The sequence below is a fragment of the Lepisma saccharinum genome, chromosome 8, assembly GCF_977018435.1.
Source record: "Lepisma saccharinum chromosome 8, izLepSacc3.1, whole genome shotgun sequence".
Classification (NCBI taxonomy): Eukaryota; Metazoa; Arthropoda; class Insecta; order Zygentoma; family Lepismatidae; genus Lepisma; species Lepisma saccharinum.
The window spans coordinates 41957019-41984804 of record NC_139236.1 but is presented as its reverse complement, the minus strand read 5'-3'; the positions used below and the strand labels follow the sequence as shown (position 1 = coordinate 41984804).

At 37.4% G+C, this 27786-nt stretch overlaps 1 protein-coding gene across 2 annotated transcripts in view; it reads right to left on the bottom strand.

Moving 5' to 3' along the window:
* Nucleotides 1-7694: 7694 nt before the first annotated feature.
* Nucleotides 7695-27786, bottom strand: part of LOC145990959 (uncharacterized protein CG1161-like) — a 33743-nt gene continuing 13651 nt past the window's right edge. The window contains exons 3-5 of one of the 2 annotated variants that reach the window (XM_083126540.1): nucleotides 25113-25227; nucleotides 14680-14826; nucleotides 7695-10063 (exon numbers count right to left, since the gene is read on the bottom strand). In XM_083126540.1, coding sequence (XP_082982666.1) covers nucleotides 9923-10063; nucleotides 14680-14826; nucleotides 25113-25227 — 403 coding nt within the window. In that variant the 3' untranslated portion in view covers nucleotides 7695-9922. The remainder of the gene's footprint in view (nucleotides 10064-14679; nucleotides 14827-25112; nucleotides 25228-27786) is intronic. The other variant, XM_083126541.1, reaches the window with a different exon arrangement.

Sequence of the window (27786 nt, the reverse complement as noted above, 5' to 3'; positions counted from 1 at the left end):
CCCACCATCCACACCGACCAATCCTCCGATGGCCCACCCGCCAGCCACACCGACCGTCCCGCCGATGGCCCTCCCGCCAACCACACCTACCATCCCATATATGGCCCTCCCACCAACCACACCGACCGTTCCAACGTTGGCCCACCCGACAGCCACACCGACCTCTCACAGATGATAACTTGTCGATAATACAATCGGATACGGACACGCGAGCGCCAGTTCAGTCATTTGATGCACAGTCATTTGAAAACCTAATTAAATTTGTTATTAAAAATGTTTATGTTTGTGAATTTTTAGATGAATCGATCGTACAACTCCTCAGCACCGGAATCTGCGTGGTGAGTACTTCATCAATTAAATATTTCCATATGTGTTTTCATTCCTGTCAACATTGAAACCTATACGTGGAAGGACTTGATGTGAAATGAATGCGTTGTGATTGGACTCTAAACACCAAATGCTCTATGTCAATCGTGCCCCAGTATATTTTTCATCATGTGCCAAACCTAAAAATTTATAAAGAGAAATCTCAGTTTTCGTGTAAACATACAGAAATCTCAGCTCATCTTATAGGATGGGACGTTTTACAAGACACTTATTGAAAACATTATAAAAAAATTGGAGCAAATGATCAATGTAGAAGCAACAAGAAGCTCCAACAATGAAAAATTACCTAAGACACTAATTATCAGAACGTACATGTTGTCTGTTTATAACTCAATAATAGTATACGGTGATACGCATATCATAAAACTGTTAAGAGAGCCTAAGTTCTTCACAGAAAAAGGCTCTGTTTCCAAGGCACTTTCTATTGAGGATATTTTAAAACTATATAAGTCAAAGGGTTATATGAATGAAAATAAGTACCTACTTGTTTTGCAATTTTTGTTTGAGTACTAATTCCATTTTGTTTGAATAAAAACAGAATCTGCTCACACAGTAGAGATCACGTGGTCTAGTTTTATCATGATTAATCCTAGACAGCTAATGCGTCGTCTGTCAGACTAAGAATGTGGTGGCCTTTTCGTCTCACCCCCTTCTACTTAACTCTTCCCCTCCCTGTCCCATCTACCTTCAATTGGGTCAGAGAGACTGACGGGGAAGTATAGGTGTCCTTTTACAAGTGTTCCTTCAGTGTATTTTTAATTTTGCATCATCTGGCGGACAAAAAGTTAGTATCTACGTACACCACACCTTTCACAACTTCGCCAGATTTTGCCTGAATGTGCAAATGCCAAAAACTAATGCAGTTGCTCAACAACAACAAGGAAGAAAGATATGTGCATTCTGTCCCTCAAGTAAGCAGAGAATGACCAAATTCTTCTGCTGCCATTGCTCCAAAGCTGTGTGGTGAACACCAGTCAAAGTGTAATTTTGCATTCTTGCATGCTATTCGTGTATTTTGTAAGTAAAAACTAACTTTTGTAGTAAATTAAATACAGTATGTTTTGCAAAATTTATACTATGTCTAATTCTTAAGAAATTAGTAGTCCAGCAGACAAATGGTTAGCTTTAACGTTTGGCACAAGACACATTAGCTTCCTAGGGTTAAAAATAGAAATCTCCCAGAAACTTGAGTACAAGCATGTACATGCATGCATATCATAAGAGTATGAAAACAACTAATGTATCTACACTATGTTGCCATTCGTCACCGGACACCCCTCAAAAAGTGCTCAGGATCATCTGTACACATCATACAACCTATAAAAGGTGTTGCCGGTTGAGAATACACTCATACCAGCTACAGCAGGCAATATGGACAGACGACGCGAACTGAGTTAGGCGGAAAGTGGGACGATCATTGGAGACCACAAGTTTGGGCATTCGACCCATGAGATTTCCAACAGATTTCAGATACCCTGGTCGAGAGTGAGTGATGTTGTCGTGAAGTGGAAGCGAGAGGGGGTCATGACATACCAACCCAGACCCAATAAACCAAAAAAATTAACAGATCGTGACCGTCTATGCTTGAAACGTGTGGTGAAACTGCAACGGACAACTTTATGTCACTCACACGTCGTGCACCAATGCAATTTAGTATATATTGGACCTAGGGAAGGCGTGTGGGGGTGCAAGTTTACTCATTGCTGCTACGTGGTTTGTTAGGAAAGTAATGAGACTGGAAACACTGTGCACGAACCAGCAACGCTGCTGCCCCCACCTTCACACGGCAGGTAGGTGAATGCTTGCCATTGACTTAGTACAAGTTTCAACTTGCTACAGTTGCTAGACAATTGTTGAGAGCGTCTGACGTGAAGTTGTGTTTGTGAGGTACGTTACGAAAATGGACTGGCAAAAGTTTGAACAACGTTGTGCCATCAAATTTTGTGTTAAGCTTGGCGAATCCGCCACTGTGACTTATGAAAAGTTACAAAGGGCTTGTGGAGAACATGCACTATCTAGGGCACAAGTGTTCAGATTGCAGAAGTCCTTTTTAGAAGGACGAGAACAAGTGGAAGACGAACCTCGTGCAGGAAGACCTTCAATCTCAAAAACGGATGACAATGTGGAAAGAATGAGGTCTCTTGTGAGGTCAGATCGTCGATTGACGGTGAGAATGATCAGTAGTGAGTTAAATTTGAACGTGTGTACCGAATGGAAGTCCTTGCAAGACCTAGGAAAAGGATTTCACGTGTGCGACCAGACATTGCACGCACTTGGATGCTACACCACGACAATGCAGCATGTCACACGGCAGTCTCCATCAATGAATTTTTGGCCAACAAAAAGCATTCCTGTGGTTCCTCAGCTCCCTTATTCGCCGGATCTCAGTCCCTGAGACTATTCCCCTTGCTCAAAAACCACTTGAAAGGATGCCATTTTGATACTTTGGATAATATCCAAAAGAGCGTAACAGACAAGCTAAAAGGTATTTCAGCAGAAGCCTTCCAGCACTGCTATGAACACGCCTCTTCGCTGTGTAGCTGCCCAAGGGAACTATTTTGAAGGGGATAACCTTGATTTGTAAAAATAATAAAATTCATCGTTTACAGAAAATCAGTCTCATTACTTTCCTAACAGACCACGTAACTAACTTCTTTGTCGGAAAACATAAAACTCACATACTCTCAAGGCTTGCTGAGTTTAGAACACTAAATACAAAAGGTAAGGCTCAGAAATCATAACCAGAACTGTATAAATTGAATAGAATGATTTAATAATCAAGGTATGGCACGTGGTTAAAAAGACAGAAACTATTACCAGGCATAATGTGACAAAACAATAAATTACCTTACAAATTATCTATATACCAATAATAATAATAATAATCCTTTGCGCGACAGCCCATGAAGGGCCTTGGCATACCTACCGACTGCCGGTCTCCCTCCCACACTTTCCTTCATCACCTCTAAGCGTGGAGATCTTCAACCAGTATTGGAATAGTCGGGGGGTCAGCCCGACATATCCCCAGCCGTTGTAGTAGGTCGTCTCGACCGGATTACGCTCACTCATTCGGAGCTCCCCAATTTCCTCACGATGGTGGGTTGCCACCGGCCCTATACGTAGGCCGAATAAATTCCGACCAGAGCCGGATTTGAACCTACGCCGTCCCGCAGCGAACGATCTCAAGACGAGTGAACGCCTTAACCCGCTCGACTACGGAGGAGGACATCTATATAACAATACTGTTCTTAATTTACTAGCTGCTCAAAAGATGGCGCGAAGTTCACGTTCTGTACATTTTTCTTCAGAACTAAACTGCTCACAAAAAGTTTTGCATCGCCAACAAAAACTGTATTCCTGGGAAGAAAATAAACATACAATTGCTCAATCAGTACAAGAAAGAAGAAAACGTGGAAAACATGGAAATGGCATGAAAAAGAACATTCACACTAATCCAAATAAAAGAAAAAATGACACACTGCTGAAGTAGCAAAGGGAAACAAATGGCACAACAATGCTATCTGCCTATTTGTTATGTCAGACAGGTTGTTTACCACCTGGTATGTCCCCCTCGAGCTGCAATGAGGTCTTCAACACGCCAGGGCATGCTCGCAATGAGATGATCAAGGTCATTCTATGGTAAACGATCTCATTTCTCCTGTGCTGCCAAAAGAAGCTCACGTGGAGAGTCTGGGAGCACAGGACGGTGTGCCATTACATTCCTCAACATGGCCCAAGCATGCTCGATACAATTCATGTCAGGGCTTCCTGGCAGCCAGGGCATTCTGTTAATTTGGGCCTGCTGCAGATAATGTGGCTGGGCATTATCATCCATGAACACAAGAGTTGGACCAATATTCCGACGGTATGATTCCACAGTTGTTTGTAGGATGTCTCTGATGTAACGCGGTTCTGTCAGTGTCCCTTGAATTGCAATTAGGGGCGTTCGGCGGCCGTGCATAATCCCTGCCCAAACCATAATGCCACCTCCTTTGAATGGATGAACAGGTTGCACATGACGAAGTCTCTCCCGCGGCCCTACGCCTCTCCACACTCTCACACGTCTCGAATCAGGCTTCAGACAAAGCCTACATTCATCTGTAAAGAGTACACACGACCAATCTGCAGGTCCCCAATGCACATGTTCGCGTGCCCACACCAAACGATCATGCTGTTGGTTTGCACTTAGAGGTTGCTGACGCATGGGTCTTCGGCAACGTAAGCCTCTTGCTCGCAGTCTATTGCGAACAGTCTGGGTCGAAACACGTACACCTGAGGCTTGTTGGAGGTCATTTCGCAACTCATTTGCGGTCCTGGTATTGTGCCGCAGGGCTGTGATTCCTAGCAAACGGTCCTGGGCTGGTGTTGTTACCCGTGGTCGACCTGAACAGTGGTGATCTGCTACTGTCCCACTGTCTGTGTACCTTCTCCATGTTCTGCTGACATCGCTCTGTGCGATTCCCATCGTCGTGGCTACCGCCCGTTGTGACATCCCACTCTGCACGAAGGCGATAACCCTTGCCCGATCGAACTGCAATATTGTACACCTGGGCATGTCTACAACGCACCTTCACTACTTGAGTCTCTCTACGTACGTGGGAGATATAGCCTTGACCATTACCACCACAATACTGCTATGTTGGAACACACAAATATGCTCAGCTGGTCGTGGCTGTCATCTGAAGAGCGAGTTATGCGGGGTTGAATGGGTATCTTGCACAGCACAGTGTGCTTTCTCACAGCTGACCCAATGGGACATGTTGCGATTGTTCTTTCTATCATTTCTTGGGTGATGTAAAACTTTTTGTGAGCAGTTTACACACAAATTTCAACACTCTGAAGTTCAATTACATAAGGGGCCTACAGATGCCACTAGTTTACAATTGATTTGTTTAACACATTACTCTGAACAGTATTATTAGCATCTACCTTCACCCTAGGAGCTTGAATTTAATTACACCTTAGTTGACTTTTAATTACAACTGAACGTATACTTCCTTAAAACTTCTAACGTTAAGATAAGAAAACTTGCACAGGTGGAAGAATTAAGAACACGCCCCTACTACATTAATATATAATAATTAAAAACGGGTGATAAAGGAGTGGTTCGACAAGATAGGCATTGAACCCAGAAAGAAAGAGAGACCCAACAAAGCGACATGGCTGGGGAGCCAGCATCAGGCCTGGAAGGACAAGGGATCATTTATTTCTTTTATATATATATCTTTTCCCTCCATGTAAGGAAAAATAGGATGGATCCGATGGAACAGCACGGCTGGGGAACCAGGATCAGACCTCAGGGGATAGACCTGACAAAGCGACTCGGCCAGGGCCAGCATCAGATCTCGGAAGTAAAGGAGGGGTCCGACAGTTCTCGGCTGGGGAGCCAGGATCAGACCTTAGGTGACAGATCTGACAAAGCCACTCGGCCAGGGCCGGCATCAGATCTTGGAAGAAAGGTCCGACAGTTCTCGGCTGGGGAGCTGGGATCAGACCTCAGGGAAGGGTCCGACAAAGCGTCAACCATATGATACTTGTCAACAAGGGTCAGATTCCCATATCATGTACACCAAGGATCGACCTTACATACAAACTCAATATGGATATCAAGTCATTAAGGTTCATTATATCCAGAAAAACATATTACAATGGAACTTTAAGATAAAGACAAAAATCTTTAAGCACATTCACTTAACCTACCAATTAAATACTTTACAAAGAAACAACACAAGGTTCAGTTTGCATTATTACCTAATGAGCATATAACCCTAACAATCAAATAGTAACCTAGCTTCACACCAGGCACGTTACGAAGCCAAACCGGAAGGCATTGTTACAGATGTTGGCACAGGAGTTTTGATCGGCTTCCAGTAGTGCTGCAAGCGATCGTACTGTTTGCCGGGAGATCATTGCACTTGGTTTTCATGGTCGCGCAACAGTTCACAAGCCGCATAACACAGCCTGCAATGCTTCCCGTCGGTTACAGTGATGCAAGGAACGGCGTCATTGGACTCTCGAACAATGGAAATCTGTCCTACTGAGTGATGAATCGCGCTATTAGATGTGGCGGTCCGATAGACGTATGTGGGTGTGGCGTATGCCTGGTGAACGCTGTTTACAGGACTGTATCGTACCCGCAGTGAAATTCGGCGGAGGTGGCATCATGGTGAGATCCTGCTTTTCGTGGTAGTTCGGGGAAACATGAATGCCGATGCGTACCAAAAAGCTCTGGACAATTCTGTGCTACCGACATTGTGGGAACAATTCGGTATTAGCCCATACCTGTTTCAGCACGACAATACTCCATGTCATACGGCAGGCATTATCAACACGTGGTTCAAGGACATGGGTGTGCAAAAACTTGATTGGCCAGCCCAAAGTCCAGATATCAACCCCATTGTACACCTTTGGGGCGAGTTGGAGCACCACTTGAGAGCCAGGCCATGCTGCCCAAAAAACACCAGTGAGCTGTTTGCCGCTTTGCAGGAGGAATGGGGCAAGATTCCCGTCGACACGTATCGCAAATTGGTGGAAAGTCTTCCTCGAAGGGTTGTGGACGTCATTGCGGCGAAAGGTAGCCCTACACGATACTGATGTGGTGCTGCGACCGGATTAACGTACTGGTATGGGGTGTCCTGTGACGAATGGCACCATAGTGTATTATGAGCACATAGCCAAATGAGAGCTGTTGTGACAGTGTTTTTTTTTTTTTTTTTTTTTGTAAACTTAAGACCAAGAATGGGTGAAAATGTTAGTAAATTCCAACAATATATTTAATACATTTAATGACTGTGCATTACACCATCTTATGTAATTTAACATGAAATGTGCATAAGCTGCACTGACAATTATCAATTTTATACAATATTACATTTTTCATGTTATACAATTCAAAAACACTGTGAACAAGTCATATGGCATATCAATGATTACTCACTAATACATGTGTTCATATGAATATTAGTGTTCTTCCATCAGCTTTTTGCAAAGATCTGCCACCTGGCTAACGTAATCCAAAGAACTGACTAGGTAAGTATGGAAGAGGACAAAATAAAAAGAAGCTGATGTTTGTACACCTAATATTCACAAAATAGACTTCAAATGAATGAATGTAACAATGAAAAATGAATTATCAAAATCTTTGAATGGTAGCTGAGGTAGCAACATCATTTGTGAATAAAGAAAATGTAATACTGTGTACCAATTCTCCTGCTCTTCTTTCATGCTTTATGGAGAACAATGCATGTTCTGTGTTACTTCATGCTTACTTCTAGCAGTTATTAACTTCAAAAACTATCCAAACATACTTTTATTTTTTATTTTTTAGATTTTCTTTCTTTCTCATTGAAGTTTAATATGCCAGGCGAGTGTAACAAATGCTTTTCATACATGACAAATACGAGGGTTGCTGGAAAAGTTTATGCAAACTACCACCAACAGTGGCACTAGTGTTCTGCTATTATAAAAACCGGAAGAATAGACCTTTTTTATGTTTAAATTATCTTTGATTGTTTGTTTAAGCCTATTCATTTATTTTTCACAGCAGTTTGAAGTAGTAGTTTCATGTGAGAAATGGAAATTTCTCGTGAACACTTTTGGGAAATTATTTTTTTATGATTTCAAATGTAGTTTAACACGAAAACAATGTATCGAGCGACTTCATTTGGCTTTTGGGGATGAAGCACCATCCAATACGACTGTGCAAAATTGGTTTTCCTAATTCCAGCGTGGTCGCACATTTCTCAGTGATGAATTTCGTGAAGGTCGTCCATCCACATCTGTTGTTGTCAGTAATGTTGATGCTGTGCGTGAAATGATTGAGAGAGATCGGCATGTGACATACCGTGAGATTCAGGCATCCTTGAACATTGACATGAAAGCAATACATACAATTTTGAATGGTCATCTGAACATACGGAAGGTTTCAAGCCGTTGGATCCCACACAACTTGACCGAAGCTCACAAACAAGCTCGTGTAAATTTGTGTAAAGAAATGCTCAATAATTCAATTGAGGCAAGTCAAATTTGGTGTACTACATCGTTACAGGGGAAGAAACATGGATCTATTAATATGAACCCGAAACTAAAAAGCAATCCAGTGTTTGGGTGTTTCAAAGTGAGCCGAAACCAACAAAAGTTGTTTGTTCGAGGAGTGCTGCCAAGGAAATGATTGCTTGTTTCTGCATTTATACCTGACATGCGCCAACAATAGCTTTAGAAGATCGAAGAACTGTAAATGCTGAGTGGTATACTACTATTTGTTTGCCAGAGGTCATCCATGAATTGCGTAAAACAAACCCAAATCGTCGCATTATTCTTCACCACGACAACACCAGTTCCCACTCAGCACACCAAACTGTTGATTTTTTGTCCAGTAAAAATGTTGAATTAATGACTCCTTGTCCGTACTATTTATCTTTTTGTTTCCACGCATGAAAAATAAGCTGTGTGGTGAGTGATTTGTGTCACCTGAAGCAACTGTTGACGCATTCCGAACAGCGGTTTCTGATGTATCAGCTTTAGATTGGTAAAAAATGCTTTCAAAATTGGTTTGAGTGTATGCAAAAGTGTATCGATCTTAAGGGTGAATACTTTGAAAAACAATAAAGCCATTTCCAGAATTTCACATTTTTTTTTTATATTGATTGCAGAAACTTTTCCAGCAGCCCTCGTATAATACTAAAAATTCATTTGCAAATACTTCACAAATTAATCAGTTCCTTTCAAAATCCCCACCCCCCTTAATTACAAAAATATTTAGAGCTTTAGAATACCAAGTGAGTGTACATGAAAGGACTTATTACTGATAATGCACATAAAAGTTAACAACAAGAAGTTAATATGATAATCCTAAATTTTGCAGTGAAAAATGTTGATTTATTGTAAATAAATACTTCTAGTAATTTGCAAAATTTATCATCACTTGCTACTTACAATTACAATTTCTTGCAAATGTGAAACAATTAGTGCATTTATGATATTTCAACAGTAGAGTGATTGCACCTTACTGGAGAGAAAATCTCGAAAGTAGAATCACTAGTAGTGATATTAGTCACTGCATGTCTCCCTCATGTTCTAACAAATCTTATTTACATTGGAAAAAGTCACAAAATCAATCAACATAGGAGGCACCTAATTTCACCGTAAAATATAAACTGAAATACTTCACTCCGATACATGTACATTATATAATGTATTTGCAAAAATTTTTACATTTTTAAAAAAAAAATGCATAATTATATATTAAACACAGTATTCCAATTATCATATCTAAGTTCATGACTACTATAGTTCTTAATTTTCACATCAACTGTCTTGATATTTTAACAAATTAATTTACAACAAATTCAGAGTTGAAAGGCCACCATTTTTTTTTTTTAATATCTTCTACACTAACAACACTAGTTCTCATGGTGGAAACATTAATAATTCATGTTATTCTAGTTCATTATACAAATTCATATACAAAATATACAATTCACAATATGCTCACCAAGGTACATGTCTATATGTGATTCGATCAGATCGTAATAATTTAATTCAACATAGTGTGGCGATCATAGATGTTACGCCTTTGCTCCTGGACTTGGCGCTTCCATTTGTCTTGCTGGTGGCCTACTCTATTGAGCACATTACCCCGTACTCTCATTGGATGTGAAGTCCCACTAGCTTCATCCTTTGAAGAAAAAGTAAGCATATCTTTACAAACTCACATTATAATACTAACAATGTAATAAGTGAAATTGGCTATGAATGGTTCTTGAAGCATGTCATATGTTTGTGCTGTACTTTTACAAGTTAACTCTGCACATGAAACAGGTTTAATATAATGACTGAATGCTTGAAGATTAACATTTACATTGCAAGCATCACACTATCTGCCCTTGATGCCAAGTTATGAGCTTTTTAAAGGTCATATACATGGAAAGATGGTATATGTATAAAAATGTAGTAGACATGTATATTTAGGTATTACAATCAAAATATGGATTACAATTGTGAATAACAATTTTTATTAGGCAAGTGGCTCACCTATCTAAATAAAATGTATTAGGATTACACAACGTTAATTATAATAGCCACGGTAGTTCAGTTGTTGGGGCGTCTGACTACCATGCAAGAGACCCGGTTTCGATCCCTGGTGGGGGGAGAACCAGGATTATTTCCACCTGTTCAAGCAGCTTCAGTGCCCACCCAGCTTCGTATAAAGTGGGTACCTGGAGGAAACTCTGGGGGTAAAAGTGGTCAGGGGCACAGGGGAGCACTTTACTTATTTAACTTTTTAATTATTAATACAAAATATGTTTTACTTTTTGTTACCAAAACAAGGAATTACCGAACTTTCTTTTACGTGTTGAAAAGTGAACTGAATCTGCTTTCAATATCACATGAAATAATGGGAGTATATTTAAAATATGAAATGGATTTCACTGTGAAAGCTCAAGTTTTCGTTCTCTATTGTAGACAAGAATGTTAGAATAACAGATGAACTGAAAACCTTTGGTATTTAACACAAAGAGGAAAAATGTAATAGCTATGACTATGGAATGTTAAGTCCGAAAATGTTTTAAAATTGTAAATCGTACTAGAGTTTTTTAAATAATGACTGTGTGCACGGAGGAGAATCTTAGCACCCCCAAAGGAAAGAACTCCCTTTTATTTAGAGGAATGGAAAGGCACCCACTCATCCTGTCAAATGAAATTCCCTGGTTACTTCCAGGAAATATTTTTAAACGAGTTTTCAGTGTAACATTTAAGAAAATTTAAACTGTAACTTTCAGAGCAGAAACATGAAAGAATCAGCTCCAGTTGCAAGAAACAGATATTTCTATCTTACGCATAAGTATCTGCTGTAGGAAATTATTTTATAAAGTGAAAAATCAATATTCAGTGAAAATTTAACACTCATATTTAATTATTATTAGGTTTTCATGTATTAAATTCCCTCACTTTTCCATTACTTTCTATTCTTTAGCAATAGGGATATTAGTGTGAATCATGGTAATGATTCACATGGCATATATGGTTACCAGACATTCTCTTTTTTTCCAGACATGTCCTACATTTTAGCCATATGTTCAGCATCTGGGAGGAATTTGAAAATAAATCATAAATGTCCTACATTAATAAATATACTAATGTCCAAAATTAAAGCAACAAACGGAAATTCTGTCCCATATGTCCATTTGACCACATAATACGATCAGGTGATTGTAATATTTATGATGTCATAGACAACTGGTTTAAGATAGAAAATAAACTAACCTTAATGTGCCAGGATTCAGGGGTGCCTAACTGCCTACCCCCCCCCAAGGCCAATGGCACATCCCCCCCCAAAATCATGTCATGCGTTTCCCCCAAATCATATCATTCGTGTCCTTAAACCATATCGTAATCCCACAAAATATTTAATGACGACAGCGTGTCTACCGAAAGTAACTTTTTCCTTAGCTTTGCTGAACATTATAATTGATCTGCCCATCCTCCCTAAACAGGGGTGCCATCACTTAATATCATTTCTCATAATCGAGAATATCACGTGGATCCCACTTAAAACTGTAGGTTCAGGCCCGATTAACCTTAGAATGCATAAAGTGGACTTAAAAAACAAATCAATCAATCGAGAATATCGCTTGTCTTGTAATGCAGCTTTAGTATAAAAACTTGATATTCATCTCATTAAAGTGCCAAGCACACATCGTAGTAACAAATCATTGGGAGCGAAGCGAACAAGAAAATTTTTACATCCATTTCTTTGCAGGCTTTGAAGAATATTAATTTAATGGGGCGTCAAAACTTTTTTAAGATCCCGAGATATTTAGTCTTTCCCTTTTCCAGCTTTTCCTTTGGCACATTCGGGGTCAAAAACGTGTGGATGCCTTATCGCTAAATACAGTCTCCAAAATACTCTCTCTTGACTACAGAAATCCCTTGACAATCTAAGATTTAACACTTTATCAAGAGCTTTCTATCTCCCCCTTTAAATTTCATACTCAATCCTACCACCAAATTTTCCATGCCAATTTTAGACTTACTGTTAATATTGAAGAGTAGATATTGCCTCCTCCAAAAAAATAATTCTCAGTCTCCACACCAGAATTCTCGCAACAGTCTAAGACAACAGGAATACACAAGAATTGGATACCCCCTTCAATTTAATGCTCAATCCCCCTCTAACTAAAGTACTCGCCATAATCTAAGACCTAGAGTTGGATACTGTCCCCCCCAAAGTTTAATTTAGAATCCCCCTCATATCCCAAGTGTCAATTAAGGCCTAATATATAGGAGTTCGATACCCCCCCCCCCTCCTTCGATTATGCCCTAAACACTTTCATTTCTTCATCTAATGATTAAATATGGTGCATTTAAGGTGTAAAATTTTTACATATATTTTGGAAAAGATATAAATGTTTAATTTTATATTATTTGAAGGGAAAAATCACCCCAAAAAATCTTGTTGCACAACCTGCGCCACCCCCCCCCCCCCTGTGGGCACCCCAGCCAGGATTTATCAACAAAAAAAATCACGATAGCAACAGGTTAAACTTGGCAAATTTATCAACAAAAAAATCACACGAGGAAAGGATTTATGTTTCTTGCTTTAATTTTGGACACTAGTGTAATTACTAAGTAGCTCTTTATTAGAAAAAAAGGAAAATTTTGTAATGTAACAATAATGTTTACTCCAAGCCATATTTTCAGTTCTTAATATGACAATAAAGAATGAACCAAGTTTCTTAAACTGGAAATTCACTTACGACAATGAGTTTAAATCCATGTTAAGACATTAACTTTGTAATGAAGAATGGTCTTTCATGGCTTAATCTCATACTGCTTCAAATAAATGAACTGTGTTTACGTGATTTTTCAACAATTGTGACAACCTTCAAAAGCATTCATTTCATGAGAAAAGGAGAGGAGCTAATATGAAATTAGAATTATTTTAAAATATGTTAAATCTTAATTGTATGTAATTGGTTCAATGTCAATCATCAATAACAAAAATATTATTTTTAATAAGCATTTCAACTTCAATACTATTATTAAGGGAAAAAATTAGTATTACCAAGCTGTTATCTGATAGACCCAATCCATTAACATATATTCATTAGCCATTTCTTACAATGCCAATGTAATGAACTTGAAAAAAAATATAATAATAATAATCCTATGCACATGCATATAAAACAGAATGGAAACTCCCAATAACTTCTATTTTATTTAAATCCCCTATAACTAGGAACATGAAGTTTTCATTTTAACGATAACGCCAAAATATTAAGGAAAGCAAAATAAAGAGTTTAATTTTTTTTATACCTTAGGATTAAATCTTTGATATTCTGCACTGAGAAAAACTAGAAACAATAAATATGACATCTTCAACTTATTTTTTCAAGTTTTTAGCATTAATTTTAGCAACAGTGCTTCTCCACTTAACCAACCAAGTCTTGGCTTTTGGATTTCCTGATTTTTAAAACTGCCTTTATTTGATAAACAAACCACACCAAGCTCTTGAAATAATACTCTTGCTAGCTTCAAATGTAGACCCAGAAATAATTTTGAGGGGAAGTCAAAATCTTGCAGAAGAAAATGTGGAGGCACTAGCCATCTTGTCATTTAAGAAGTGAATGGGAAACAAACTGCAAACTTTTTATTTAGAAGTGATTGTGAGTGAATACTGTGAACATTTATTATGTTTACCATAAGTGGAAAAAAAAACAATATTATTGTAAACTGAGGAGTGACTAAATAAATAAAAATAATAAAAAAAATGATTGCGTTCAAAGAGTTGTGATATTCTTCAATAAACATTTCATATTTAGTGACCAAATAGTTTTCCAAATGCAAGAAATTTGGTCATTTCTCACAAAGATAAGCCTTAAATTTATTTATTTTTGTCATTAAAATGAAGATTTGTCTAACTTTCCAGCACTAATCGAATGCAAAAATTTGCAAGTGTACATGTAAAAAAACACCGAATTTTAGGGGAAAATAAAATGAAAACTTCACCTCTCTACCAATGAAAATTCACCTGTTAACCTGTGATTGGTGTAGCATTTTTCTTTTTATGGTGGGAGCAGTGAGAAAGTATAACTTAAAGCAATATGATCCAGAAATTTGTCATGAAGAATAACCCCGATGTTTAATCATTCCTCCACAAAAATTTAATAATTATATTAATACAGATGAACAATACAAACAAAGAAGGAAAAATAGCTACTCCAATTGCAGATTTAAAGGTGGCATGCAAAATAGAAATAAAAAATTACTATAATGTAACAAAATAATTACAATAATCATATCTCCTGTTACCTCCTCATCCGTTTGCTCCTGATAGCTGCCTTTAACACGTTTGTTAAGCAACGGATCGAGGCAGATGAGGAAGAGCATGTATACGACCAGGAGGGAAATTATCCAGATGACAATTATGACAACTACCTGCAAAAAAGAAACAAGCCTTAATTTTCACATTCAACTTGTATATAACCAGGATGACTACAATTTTGTCAAAACAAAATTCTATGACTTTTCCAGGTCTGTGTGTAAGAAAATCACTACAGTTTAGTTAAACATCACACTTAAACAAGTTTTTAGACTATTCACTTCACATGTTATAAGTAGGGATGGACAATATCGGAAATTTGATATCGCGATTTATCATCACAGACGGTACGATATATTTTTTCGTAACATGATATCACCAATATATCATCTCCATGATATATATATTGCCAAATATCGTGATGATATATCGCTGACATGATATATACCAGCAAAATATTGTGACTATATATCGCCGACATGATATAAATCACCAAAATATCATGATGATATATCACCAACATGATATATTGCCAAAATATTGTGAAGGTGTATCGCTGACATGATATACAGGGTGACTTCTAATTAGATGTATTCCCTGAAAGTAGAGGCAATTTGCAATAAATTTGACTATATGATACCCCGTCCGAAAATTAGTAGTTTTCGATATAATCAAATTTCTATTGTTTTTTAAAAAATGACAATTTTCCACATAAAAAGAAATTGAGAAAAAACTGCTCATTGTATGGCACATATTTCAGAGTTTTCTGATAGCTAACAAATAAGTGGTTCCTTGAAAAAAAAAGTTTTTCCCAAATAACAATCACATGTAAGTAATGGGTGAGTCTAAACTTACAAGTGGTGATAAAAAATACACTCTTAGTTTACTAGGCAACGTATTAATAACAAAAATGGTATGACACGAAGCGTACAAATTACTTAAATTACTTCCTTGAGTCATCAGCTATCCAACAAGGTACAAATGTTGCTAACATTCACATTTGTTTACAAGAAATAACACTTGATTCATTTTCATGTGAAGGGAATCAATGAACATTACAATTAAAGAACATTACACGTCTTGCTCAAAGTGGGCACCTCCGTTACGAATGCAGGCATGGAGGTTTTTACGGACATTTGGTCTCGTAAGTCGTCATGTGATGGTGTCCTTGATGTGTTGACCAGCTGTTAAGATCCTCTCCCTGAGCTCCTCTTGCAAATTTACCAATGTCTTGTAAACTAAGTCTTTCACGTGGCTCCAAATGTAAAAGTCGCAAGGCATCAAATTGATCGGGGGATTGAGTGCCCACTTTGAGCAAGACGTGTAATGTTCTTTAATTGTAATGTTCATTGATTCCATTCACATGAAAATGAATCAAGTGTTATTTCTTGTACACAAATGTGAATGTTAGCAACATTTGTACCTTGTTGGATAGCTGATGACTCAAGGAAGTAATTTAAGTAATTTGTACGCTTCGTGTCATACCATTTTTGTTATTAATACGTTGCCTAGTAAACTAAGAGTGTATTTTATTATCACCACTTGTAAGTTTAGACTCACCCGTTACTTACATGTGATTGTTATTTGGGAAAACACTTTTTTTTTTCAAGGAACCACTTATTTGTTAGCTATCAGAAAACGCTGAAATATGTGCCATTCAATGATTAGTTTTTTCTCAATTCATCTTTTTATGTGGAAAATTGACATTTTTTTAAAAAAAAATATAAATTTGATTATCTCGAAAACTGCTAATTTTTGGACGGGGTATCATATGGTCAAATTTATTGCAAATTGCTTCTACTTTAACCCCTTTCAGGGAATACATCTAATTACAGGTCACCCTGTATATCACCAAAATATCATGACAATATATTGCCGACATGATATATATCGCTAAAATATCATGATGATATATTGCCAACATGTTATTTATCAAAAAAATATTGTGACATTATATATATTATATATATAATATATATTATGATATATATCACCAAAATATCATCACGATATATCATCCAGTTCATATCGCCTGGACAATATCTCTTCAATATCGTGATATAGCGTCTGGATAATATATTGCTCAACAGTAGTTATAAGTAATAAAGGGAAGGGAAAATGAACAGAAATTGACTGTTGGATAGGGGCTTAGGGGGGTGAGCTTTTACATAATCCTTGCCATGTATAGGCTTATGGTAAAGAAATAATTATTTTTTTAAATAAAAAATCACAATAATTATAGCATAATGATTAAAGTAAAATTGAATAACATATTAAATTTATACATAATATGTATTAATCCTAATATCAAACACAACCCAAAAATTGCAACAAGAAAGTGGTGAATGTCAACAGTCACTTACTGTAGTAGATTTCTACATGAAAACAGTTCAAAACATGACCCCTTTCCCTAGAGTATTTAATACCCAATTTTTGCTGTAACTACAAGTAACACTCAGTATATCAAACTAAAGTATAGTTTGTCCATAACAAATTAAAAAAATTATTGCTTGTCCTATTTTCTTTGTTCAATGGGGCCTCCCTGATGGCGCAGTGGTAGTGTCGTTGCCATAAAATTCAAGGAGACCAAGGTTCGATACCTGGTGGAGACACGTAGTGGTTCAGATTCCACTTTAACATGTAGGTCCAGTCCCTATTACCCTTAATGTGCATAAAGTGGACTTAAAACACCAACTCAATCAATTCTTTGTTCAAAAACCTACTTTTAGCGCACTACTACAAAGAATGTTGATTTTTGCAGAAACAGTAAATTTTGCCTGACATTTTCATGACTTTTCCAGGTGTTTCACACTGATAAACACCTTGATAACATATTATATTTGCTGAAAATACAGGTACCATAAATATTATTTGCAGTTCTATGAGACATTCAGAAGAGAAGAACCACTGATTTGAATGATGCTTCATACAATTGAAAAAGTAATTCACTAATATAATTAAAAAATGTCCACGTTGATGTTGCAAATTACTATTTAAAGATGAAGCTTCGAGTCAGGGATAACAACCTACAAGGGCCTCCAGAACTGCAGCTTAATTTACTGACTCACCACCATATTTGAAGCTGTGGCAGTGGCACTAGTGTGAATGTTTAGGTCATGGGGGGAAAGCTGTAGTTCACACACTTTAGTACTTGCAAAAGTATGTATATTATAATACAGGGTGTGTCCAAACAAAAAGTCAGGCAACCGAGACTTTGAACGTACGTAACTCTTGTACAAAAAGCAATAGAGACATGAAACTTACAATGGGTATTAACTTTGTCTATGTGGATATTTTTTAAACATTAAACAAGAAAATCATGTGCTACATGAACATTCAGCATGGAGAAAAAGTTACTACGGTGTAAAAAGTTTTTGTACAAAGTACAAACAAAAAATGGATGAAATTTGAGAAAATTGCATATCGATGGTCTCTGTGGGTATTTATCGAACTGATAAAAGAATGATAAATCTCTATTATTTTATGCCTTACACACGATATATGGGGTTAATTATGGCTTCCCCTCCCCCCCGAAATTACAAGGTGCACTGGCAACAGAGGGCAGGCAGTACCAGGTGTACCTACCTGGCATCTGACCATGTTATTCAATCAACGCCCGGATGAAAGAAGATATTTGAAATTTATCATACCAAAAAAACTAATCTTATTGTGTATGTGAAATTACTCACTGAAGAAGGACACGTGTCACTTCATGCTTAGATAAGACTGGGAGGAAGATAAAGATCAAGTTTTTATGTCCAGTTGTGTATACTTCCTCTATACACTAAAGTCCATGAGTTGTAACATTCCATGGAATGACTGGGCAGGAGAATGGAGTTTAGATGGACACCAACCTCTTACATTGGCCACTTTAAGATAGAGGTGAAGAGGGACAAGACAGAACAGAACAGTTTTTGTTTACTAAAGAGTGAGGTAGTTTCATCACCTGTGGTGGAAATGCTTCCACATGTCCACAGAGGAGCAGTGATGGCAACAGAAAAAAATATGGCAAGCCTATGGTTGGATTTGTTTTTTGAGTCCACTACATGCACAGATAGGCTAATAGGGACTGAACCTACAGTTTAAAGTGGAATCTGAACCACTTTGAAATATGCCTCCACCAGGCAAATATGGGAGTCTTGATTACAAGTCGTCGACATTACCGCTATGCGGTTGGGAAGGTGCAGGCAAGGATATGGGAATGGAAATATTTTCTGGGAAACAGGCACATAATTGGGCTTAAAAGACATTTATTTATCTGTTTTTCTTGGTTCCAAGCAGGATTGGCTTGGGTGGGACCAGCCCAGTTTTCCCCATGTGGGTTTTTCAGAAAAACCCACCTCGAAAAAACCCACAAAAAAAACCAGTCAAAATGTGGGTTTTTCAGAAAATGTTGTAAATTATTGCTTTAAATACTTGTGAGGTTCTATGATTGTCAATTTTTTTTGGAAAACTTGTAAAGAAAGGCTTATCAGAGCTTATAATACTAAAAATAGTAAATGTAGACAAGTCATAGTGGTTTTTTTTAGGTTGTTTTCATCAAATCATGCTAGAAATGAACATTTAAGACAAATAAAAAGATCATATATCCAAGAAACAAAAAAGAAAAAGTATCAGAAATTTTTAGATAAATCGTTTGCATTTATTGATGCAGCATACTTGAACAAAGCTTATAATTTTGAAATGTGGGAGCACTTTGGTTATCAATCAGTTCCTTATGTGGGGGAATCCATAGTGGCACATCATAGTTTCAACTGTGATGATCAATTGCTAGAAGAAATTTTTGCATGTTTAAACATTACAAGGGAGAATTGAGTACATTTTATTGAAATGTCGTTAATTGTGACATGATTAAATTGGAACACTCTTTAAATGATTTTTGTCATTTCTCATCCTAATGGGTTGCTTGCCTATGTAGTAAAATTTTATTTTATGTCTGGTTAGGAGCACTGTAGCCATGCAAGTCGTGCATCTTCATAATTACTACAATGTCACCTTTGTGCACAAAAGCATTATGTACTTGCACTATAATTTGACAATAAAATTATCAAAATATAGTACATGATTTAGGAGGAGCATGAGTAAGGGTGGATGGGCAGACAGAGATAAGTCATCTATTTAATGATGATGATAACTGATGTAAATTTAGAATCATTTAGGTAAAATTAATTCTGCAGCTAAAAAAAACATGTGAACAAAATTGAACAATTTGTTTCATGATGGTGGATGAAAAACTTATCTTCCACATGTTGCAGGCAGGCTCTATGCTATGCTCTACAATATATTTTTTTTAATGGTCTAGAATACATTTTCAGAGTATAAGGATTTAAACTGAGTAATTTTAGAGATATAATTGGTCCGCAATTTTGCAGTAAAACTTATAAAATAATATTTCATAGCTTAGGAGAGGAGTGTAAAATCACACACGTTCTATTTTTGATAACCGCCATACTCCCACCTTCAATAGTCCTTTACGTCCAAATTCACGTTGAATGGTCTGATATGATCCTGATATCCAATATTTCTCTACAGTGAACACGTGTTCTGATACGGTGTACTAATCCATCCTCGCGATGCAGGGAGTCGAGCATCACACTAACCCACACGCATCACTTCCCCTGGCGCCATCTACCGTCTTTGTTTTGACGAGTGCGTTTATTTTCAACCCTGCCTCGTGTTCAGCATGAAACAAGGTACGTGTATTGTGAATTTCATTTTCCTATGTATGTATGTTTGTTTGGAAATTATAACTTTTTTTGGGTTCCAAAGCTAGTGGGACACCCGTTACATTGGAGATTAAGAAAAGAGATGCTAGAAATTTAGGGCTTCGCTTAACCTATAATTTGACAATAAATGTTTTGAAATATAGCGCACGTTTGGGGATCGTTGTGGACCATATTGGAGGTCACCAATGATTTGACCATGGGAACTGCCATTCTCATAGCAGTCAGATATTTTGGATGTATAAGGTATTCCATTTGGATGAAATCAGCCAGACAATTAAATATGGCAAACTTATTATTTGGCATGGTTAATACATGGAGGAGCTATTCTTGCTTGAAACATCCAGAAAAATACATTGGAAAAAAGTAAACACAACTGTGATAAACTGTGAACAAACTGTATTGAAGTGAAGCAGATTTAAAACATTGTTACATAGTATTTTTGAATTATTTAATGGTTTATGGTATATGAACAGGGACATAGCTAGGTTGATCAGTTTGGGGGGGCCCAAACGTAATTTTTTTTTCTATCAAACTATTATAAATTAACAAACTATTTACACACCATATAGCCTATACTGTATACATACATTATATATGAATGTGTGTGTCTATATATATATATATATATATATATATATATATATATATATATAGTTTTTGGAAAGAAAGGGAACAAGGGCCTCTTCGGTGGCGCATGGTAGCATCGTCGCCTTGTAATCAAGGGGTTCCGGGTTCGATACCTGGTGGATGCTCATAGTGGTTTGGGTCCTACTTTACACTGTAGAACCAGTCCCGATTAACCTTACTGTGTATAAAGGGGACCTAAAACACCAACTCAATCAATCAATAAATTGGAAAGGAACATTATTTTCTTCTGTAGCCCCCAAAAGTCGAAGGATATACTCTCGCGAAATCCACAGCCATTATTCGGGAAACTAAATGCAGAATGAACTCATTAGCTTAATGGCTGATACACCAAGAACAATGTTATTAGCCTTTAGATTTGAAAATTTGCTAGAAGAAAATTGAGAAGTAAATAAACCCCTTTTCTGTGGTTTTAGAAATAAAGTCCTGGAACCAGGTTTACAAGTATTGGCAACAGTGCAAATATGAAATGTGTGGGTAATGAGTTCAAGCTAGGCATCTCAAGTATACAATTCATACCGGAATCGAATCCGGTATCTCTTAGTTCAAGGGCGGGCCCGAGTCTTCTATGCATCTGATTGTTCACTTCGGAAATGATGACGATAAGAAATTATATGCACACGTCTAATTTCTTAAAATTAATCTTATTTGTGTGTGGAAAACTGAATATATGATGGCACTGGATAAAACGAAGTTCCCACACGCTCAAATGATTACGCTCTCGTCTTTGGTTTGGCAGGTTCAACAACATGCACGGGTTCGATTCCCGATGGAGGCACATAGTTGTTCGGATCTCAGTTTAAACTGTAGGTCTAATCCCGATTAGCCTTACTGTGCATAAAGTGGACTTAAATCACCAGTTCAATTAATCAATCAATCTAAAGGTTCAAGGTTCGATCGCTGGTGGTCAGGCAGGTAGCCAGAATTTGATTTCGGAAGGGGCTTATACCTTATCGGGCGAAAGGCGAAAATGTTGGGGGGAGGGGTAAATGCGCTGAAGATGAATTTCTTGGTATATTGCAACTACCATATATAAGATGTTTAATTCTGTTAATGAAGTAAATTTAATTACTACTACATATTATTAAAATCAGATATTTGTAGGATTTCGGGAAAGCACCCGAGCCTATTCCCTGGGTATGTGCATGCTTGTATTAGTTCCAAAATTTCTGTGCTGTTCCAACATCGTGAGGACAATTTGGGAAGTACTTGAAACCGATATGGAACAAAATTCTGCTCTCGAAACTATGGGAGTCGATGTGATGACCACGCTCAACCGAATGAAAGAACTCTTCGCAGGCCTTGTCACTCAATATTAATTTTACTGACTAATTGTAAGTTTTACTCGACCTCCTCGATGACGCAGTGGTAGCGTCGCCGCCTTGTAATCAAGGGGTCCCGGGTTCGATGCCTGGTGGAGGCACATAGTGGTTCGGATCCCCGATTAGCCTTACTGTGCATAAAGTGGACTTAAAACACGAACTCGATAATTGGAAGGTTTTAGAAGAACTAAATATGTATTTTTATGCATCGTACAACTTTGCTTCTTTTCACCCTATTTTTACAGTTTTTCTTCCTAAGAATTCCACTGAGTATAACACGCTACGAAGCCAGAGGTCCTAGGTTCGGGCATTGGAAAGGTATGGTTGTATCATGTCTGTCCCATCGCCATTCCTTCGGCTCATCATTCATCTTCATCATTTCATTTAACCCAAGAGGTAGAAAAGCGGCGAAATATATAAATGATTGATTTGGTTTATTTTACTACGCTCTTCTGACACTTTTTGGCTAATCGTGAAGATGAAAATGACAGCAATGAGTGATGTGAAATTGATGAGAGGACCATCATAAAGAACACACACGCTCAGTCCGGGATTCGAACCCAGGACCACTGGCATCGTAATACACCTTTGCACAACAAATAGAAACAGAAAATGCTTGATAAGTTATTTGCTACTCCGTAACTCATGATTATATTATAAGTATTATTCGCTGTATGACTAGATATTAATTATATATTTGTATGTCTAGCCAACCTAGCCACCTAAGCAGCAGCAGCTTCCACATTTGCAGGTGGCGGCTAAATGAAAAAAAATCACAGAAAGTCAGAAAGATATACAAAGTTTTGTAACATAATACTTATAGGCTGTAAAAACAATTGCTACATACCTAGTTTCCTTCCTTAATTTAAACGTGGTTTATTCCTCATTATACATGAGATCAACCACCCTGGGAGTCGAACCCAGGATCTTGTCTGGTATTCAGAGTCTATTTTAGAATGCCAATATGTTGGATATTTGGTCGATCAGTCGATGCTGATCCATTGTTTCCAGAGAAGACAATCTGGCAGCTTCTCATTCGACATTTCACTCGCGATGTAGGAAAACGAGATCACAAACACTTCGTGATTCTATCTTCCGGTTTACAGAAGTTAACCACCGCTATCTGACAGACATCAAAAATTGTCCACCGGCCTCCACATTGGGGCAGTGGTAGCATCGTCGCCTTGTAATCAAGGGATCCCGGGTTCGATACCCGGTGGAGGAACATAGTGGTCCGGATCCCACTTTAAACTGTAGGTCCAGTCCCGATTAGCCTTACTGTGCATAAAGTGGACTTAAAACATCAAATCAATCAATCAATCACTCAATTGTCCACCAAATCAACAGATGAACCGACCGCTTCTGTTTTTCCGAATTTTCAAAAAGTGGCCTTTCCCTCCTTTGCAGGGCAGGTCATTAGCAGGAGGGTTGAGTGCATGTGAAAAGAACTGCTATGTCATTCATTCCTGCACCAAAAAAGGAACAAGCAATATAATTCTGTTCTTGGAATTTAAAACGCATGGGGATATCTTTTCTGAACCATAAAATAATTAACGCAGAAAGTTCTAGCCACCCGCAGCTTAATCTTCCTGTTTGTGTCGTCCTTTCGGCGCCCAGGGTGCCAGTGCAAGGCCAGATGAAGAGAAAGTGCGGTTTTTTTTGGGGGGGGATCCTGGATCTGGTGTGCAGCAGGGAGGAAAAGTGCATTTTCAATATTTTCAATAGGTCTCAGACTTCCCTGACCGAGGCGGATCACAAAACCATTAACTGCATCCCCTCCCAATACATCTGTTTGTGTTCAACAAGCAAGAAAAAGGGAAATAAGAAAGAAATGCCTTGCTTGGGTTCGTGCTACTGAAAATTGAAGAAGTGTTTCAAACTGCAAGCAAAATTTACTGAAGAATTATTTTGCAATATTTTTTATCAAAGTAAAATTTCCAGCAAATACAGAACAGTTTCCCGGGGCCACGTAGGCATTTGCCGGGGCCAGTGCCCCCACGTGCCCCCTCCTAACGATGTCCCTGTATATGAAATAACTGATATAAAAAACATGTTTGTAGCTGTACCATAATTAATTCCAACATAGGCACAACACTGCATTCACAAAATAATTTGTTTCATAAACTGAAGCTCAGAATGGTTTTGATTGATTTGCTTTATTTTACTTTGCCTTTTGTGCCACTTTTGGGTAATTTGTGAAGATGGGGATGAGTGATGATATGATGAAATTGATGAATGGACACACACAAACATCCATGCCCTGGCTGGGATTTGAACCCTGAACTCCTGGCATCGTAGCGCGATGTGGTAACCACTCTGCCACGGCAGCTGGTGAAGTACAGAATGGAATATTCACTAATCGTATTAACTAAAAATGTGCTTAATCTTGAACATATACTTTAACATGCCTAAATTTGACTATCATTATGTAGGAAGAAGGTAGCAAACCTGATTGATAAAATTAAGTCTGTAAAAAGTTACAGTTATTGATTTTTTTTTTTCTGGGAAGAAAGGTTCCGGCACTATTCAAGTTGATATGTTACCGTGTTGTTTGTTAATGTGTTCATCATAACAACTATTCAAAATTGTGTTATGTTCATAAACGATGATGCATCCAAGCATGATCCAAGGACGATGCCCCCTAGCCTCCAACTTCTGGTGCTATGACTGGGCAGGTCATTTAGATAGATAGTCACATTCTATACTCACCTTTATAATGGTAGTGTTTCTGCTCTCATATCTGCAGTCACATCTTAGGCAAAAATCACGTTCCTTGCCTTTTATGTCATCACCAGCCTGTGGGAGTATAACACTATCGCAAGTGCTGCAAAAAAAGTAGGAAACTAAGATACCTTTCTTTCTTTTTTTCTCTCTCCTGACATATGATGTTATGTGAATACAAAACCAATATGAAGTAACACCAAAGAATCAAGTTCCCAAACAAGTTTCAAGCACTTGAAGGACCAGAATTGTTGATTTTCGTTGACTGTGCATTGGGTATCCATTTAAAAGTATATTCTCAAATATAAAATAATCATGGAACATGCAACATTTAATGCCATTTTGAGCAATTTGTGGGAAATGTAGAAATGTTTACATCTCTGCAAAAACTGAATGTGTGATCTACAACTCGAGTGTATAATTCAGCCAGGAGATTGGAGTAAATTCACATTCTGAACTCTAATTAAAAAAAAAAAATCTATATAAGACTTGGTAAAATGCTATGCAAAATTCTAACACAAAGAGCAAAAAGATTTTCTTTTTAAAAAAGAACAAAGAAGTAAGGTGACAATGTTTAATGCAAGGTGACAATGTTTCATGCAAAATTTAATCCTCTATTCAAAGTAAATTAAAATTCAATTTTTTTTCCATTTGCATTATATTTTATATCTTTCCTGTTTAAGTCCTGTCAGGGTTTGAAACTAGATTTCAATATTGAGGCAACATTTGCCAACCAATATTAAGACATTTAGATGGGAAAGCTGATGGCATGTTTACCAAATGTGAATCACAAAAAAGATTAGATGACAAAATAGTGTACATGAAAAAAATACATTTGTTTGGTTTTCATAGGACTACACCATAAGTGATAAAATTAATAAAATATGAAATTATTTAACACCTTCACTTCACAGAAATTTCAGTTAGTCACTCCTAAGTAGAGCAACGAAGGAGAAAAGTTTTGTAGGTGCATTATTAAATCTGAAATGCCACTCACTATTTCTCTCCAAATATTAAAACAATTTAACATGTAAGAAATGTAATTTATTTTGAAGTTCATTGGACAAATAACAATCATTTAAGCAGTGTGGGTATTTGAAAAAAAATTCAGTGTGTGTGTGTGTGTGGTTGGGGGAGGTTGCAGTAACTTCTTTCAGGGAATTGGTAAATTATGTAATTTATTACAGGGCTCCCCTCACCACCCTACAAATACAATGCTGTGGACAAATCAGGTAAGATTAATTAAAATAAGACAGATAGTGATGAAAGTTGGCAAAAATTCATACAATCAGATAAGGTGTTATATTTGTATTTAGTTAATTTATTACACAATCATGGCTAATTTTGTGTTGAAACAACCCCACTGCCTTTTCAATGTGATCAGCAACCCAAAAGTGTCGGTGACTGTACTGAATACATGTTTGTTGAGTTTAAATGATTGAAGAAAAATGAGTTATATTTAATAAGAAAATATTAGTGATTTATCTATGCTTTGTAGCCACTTGTACGACCTAGAGGTTAATTCTTCGAAAAACAAAACCTTTAGTTTTCCAGGAGTAAAGAGAGAGGGAGTCCTGATAGTATAGGATGGTACTGATGTCACAGGACTTGCAGGTATGGAGGAGAGACCTACCTGTTCTGGGTCTCACTCTCCTCCGATGCAGACTCTTGGTCACTGCTCTTTGGTTTCCCTTAGGTTTACAAGGATTTGGTAATGTATGGTGGGGTAAAGTGGCACTTCCTTCCATTCTTTTTATTCTAATTAATTTGGGGTTTCTAGTTTCCTTCATTACGTTTTCATTACATGAACATGGGTTACTTCATCTCACTTGCATTACTGAATCCGTAATTGTCCCCTTCCATTTATTTAGATCTCAGACGAGATAAAGGAAAGTTTAATGGTACCTTTGTTGTAATTTAAGTTTTAGTAAAATTGAATTGAGAAACTTGGGTCATTTTCTTTGTTATTAAGAGAGTTTATTATTTAATTTAAAATTGATTAGAAATGTAGCCTAAAACCCGTAAGGTAATCTTTAAGATAAAACTCTTCATTGGTTGGAAAGGATGTTTAATTTCTAAACAAATAAAACGTATGTAAATTTTATTTGAATATTTCATTTGTTGAAAAAAAAAAGGTTAAAAGGTTTAATAGTCTCAATTTCATATGTTAGTATCCACTGCTATTAAATACAGTGCTCAAAAAAAGTTTTGCATATTATGATTGCATGCGGTTTGAGTCACGATATCCCCAAAAAGTATACAATGTTCATTATGTGAGCAATGCCTGAGACAGAAACCAACATAATGCCCCAAGTGAGTTCGATATTCAGCAGATAGAGGGCAGTAGTTGCCACATGATCCCTGAGCAGATTTGAAAGCAGCCTGATGGGCAGCATTGTCTGTGTCTTATCCACACTTGTGAGTTGGAAACTGCACAAAGAGCGGGTGGAAAACGAAGGGCAACATACCTCGAGCAACCATTTCTGCTACGGACCGCATTCGAAATGTAACGTTGCTGCAAGAGGGATATATCACCAAGTGGACGTCGCTGCCCATGTTGGAGTGAGCCAAAGTGATGTCTCTTGAGTGTGGAAAAAGTTCAGGGAGACACAATCAGTTGCTGATCGACCAAGGACAGGGCGGCCACGCAAAACAACATGCA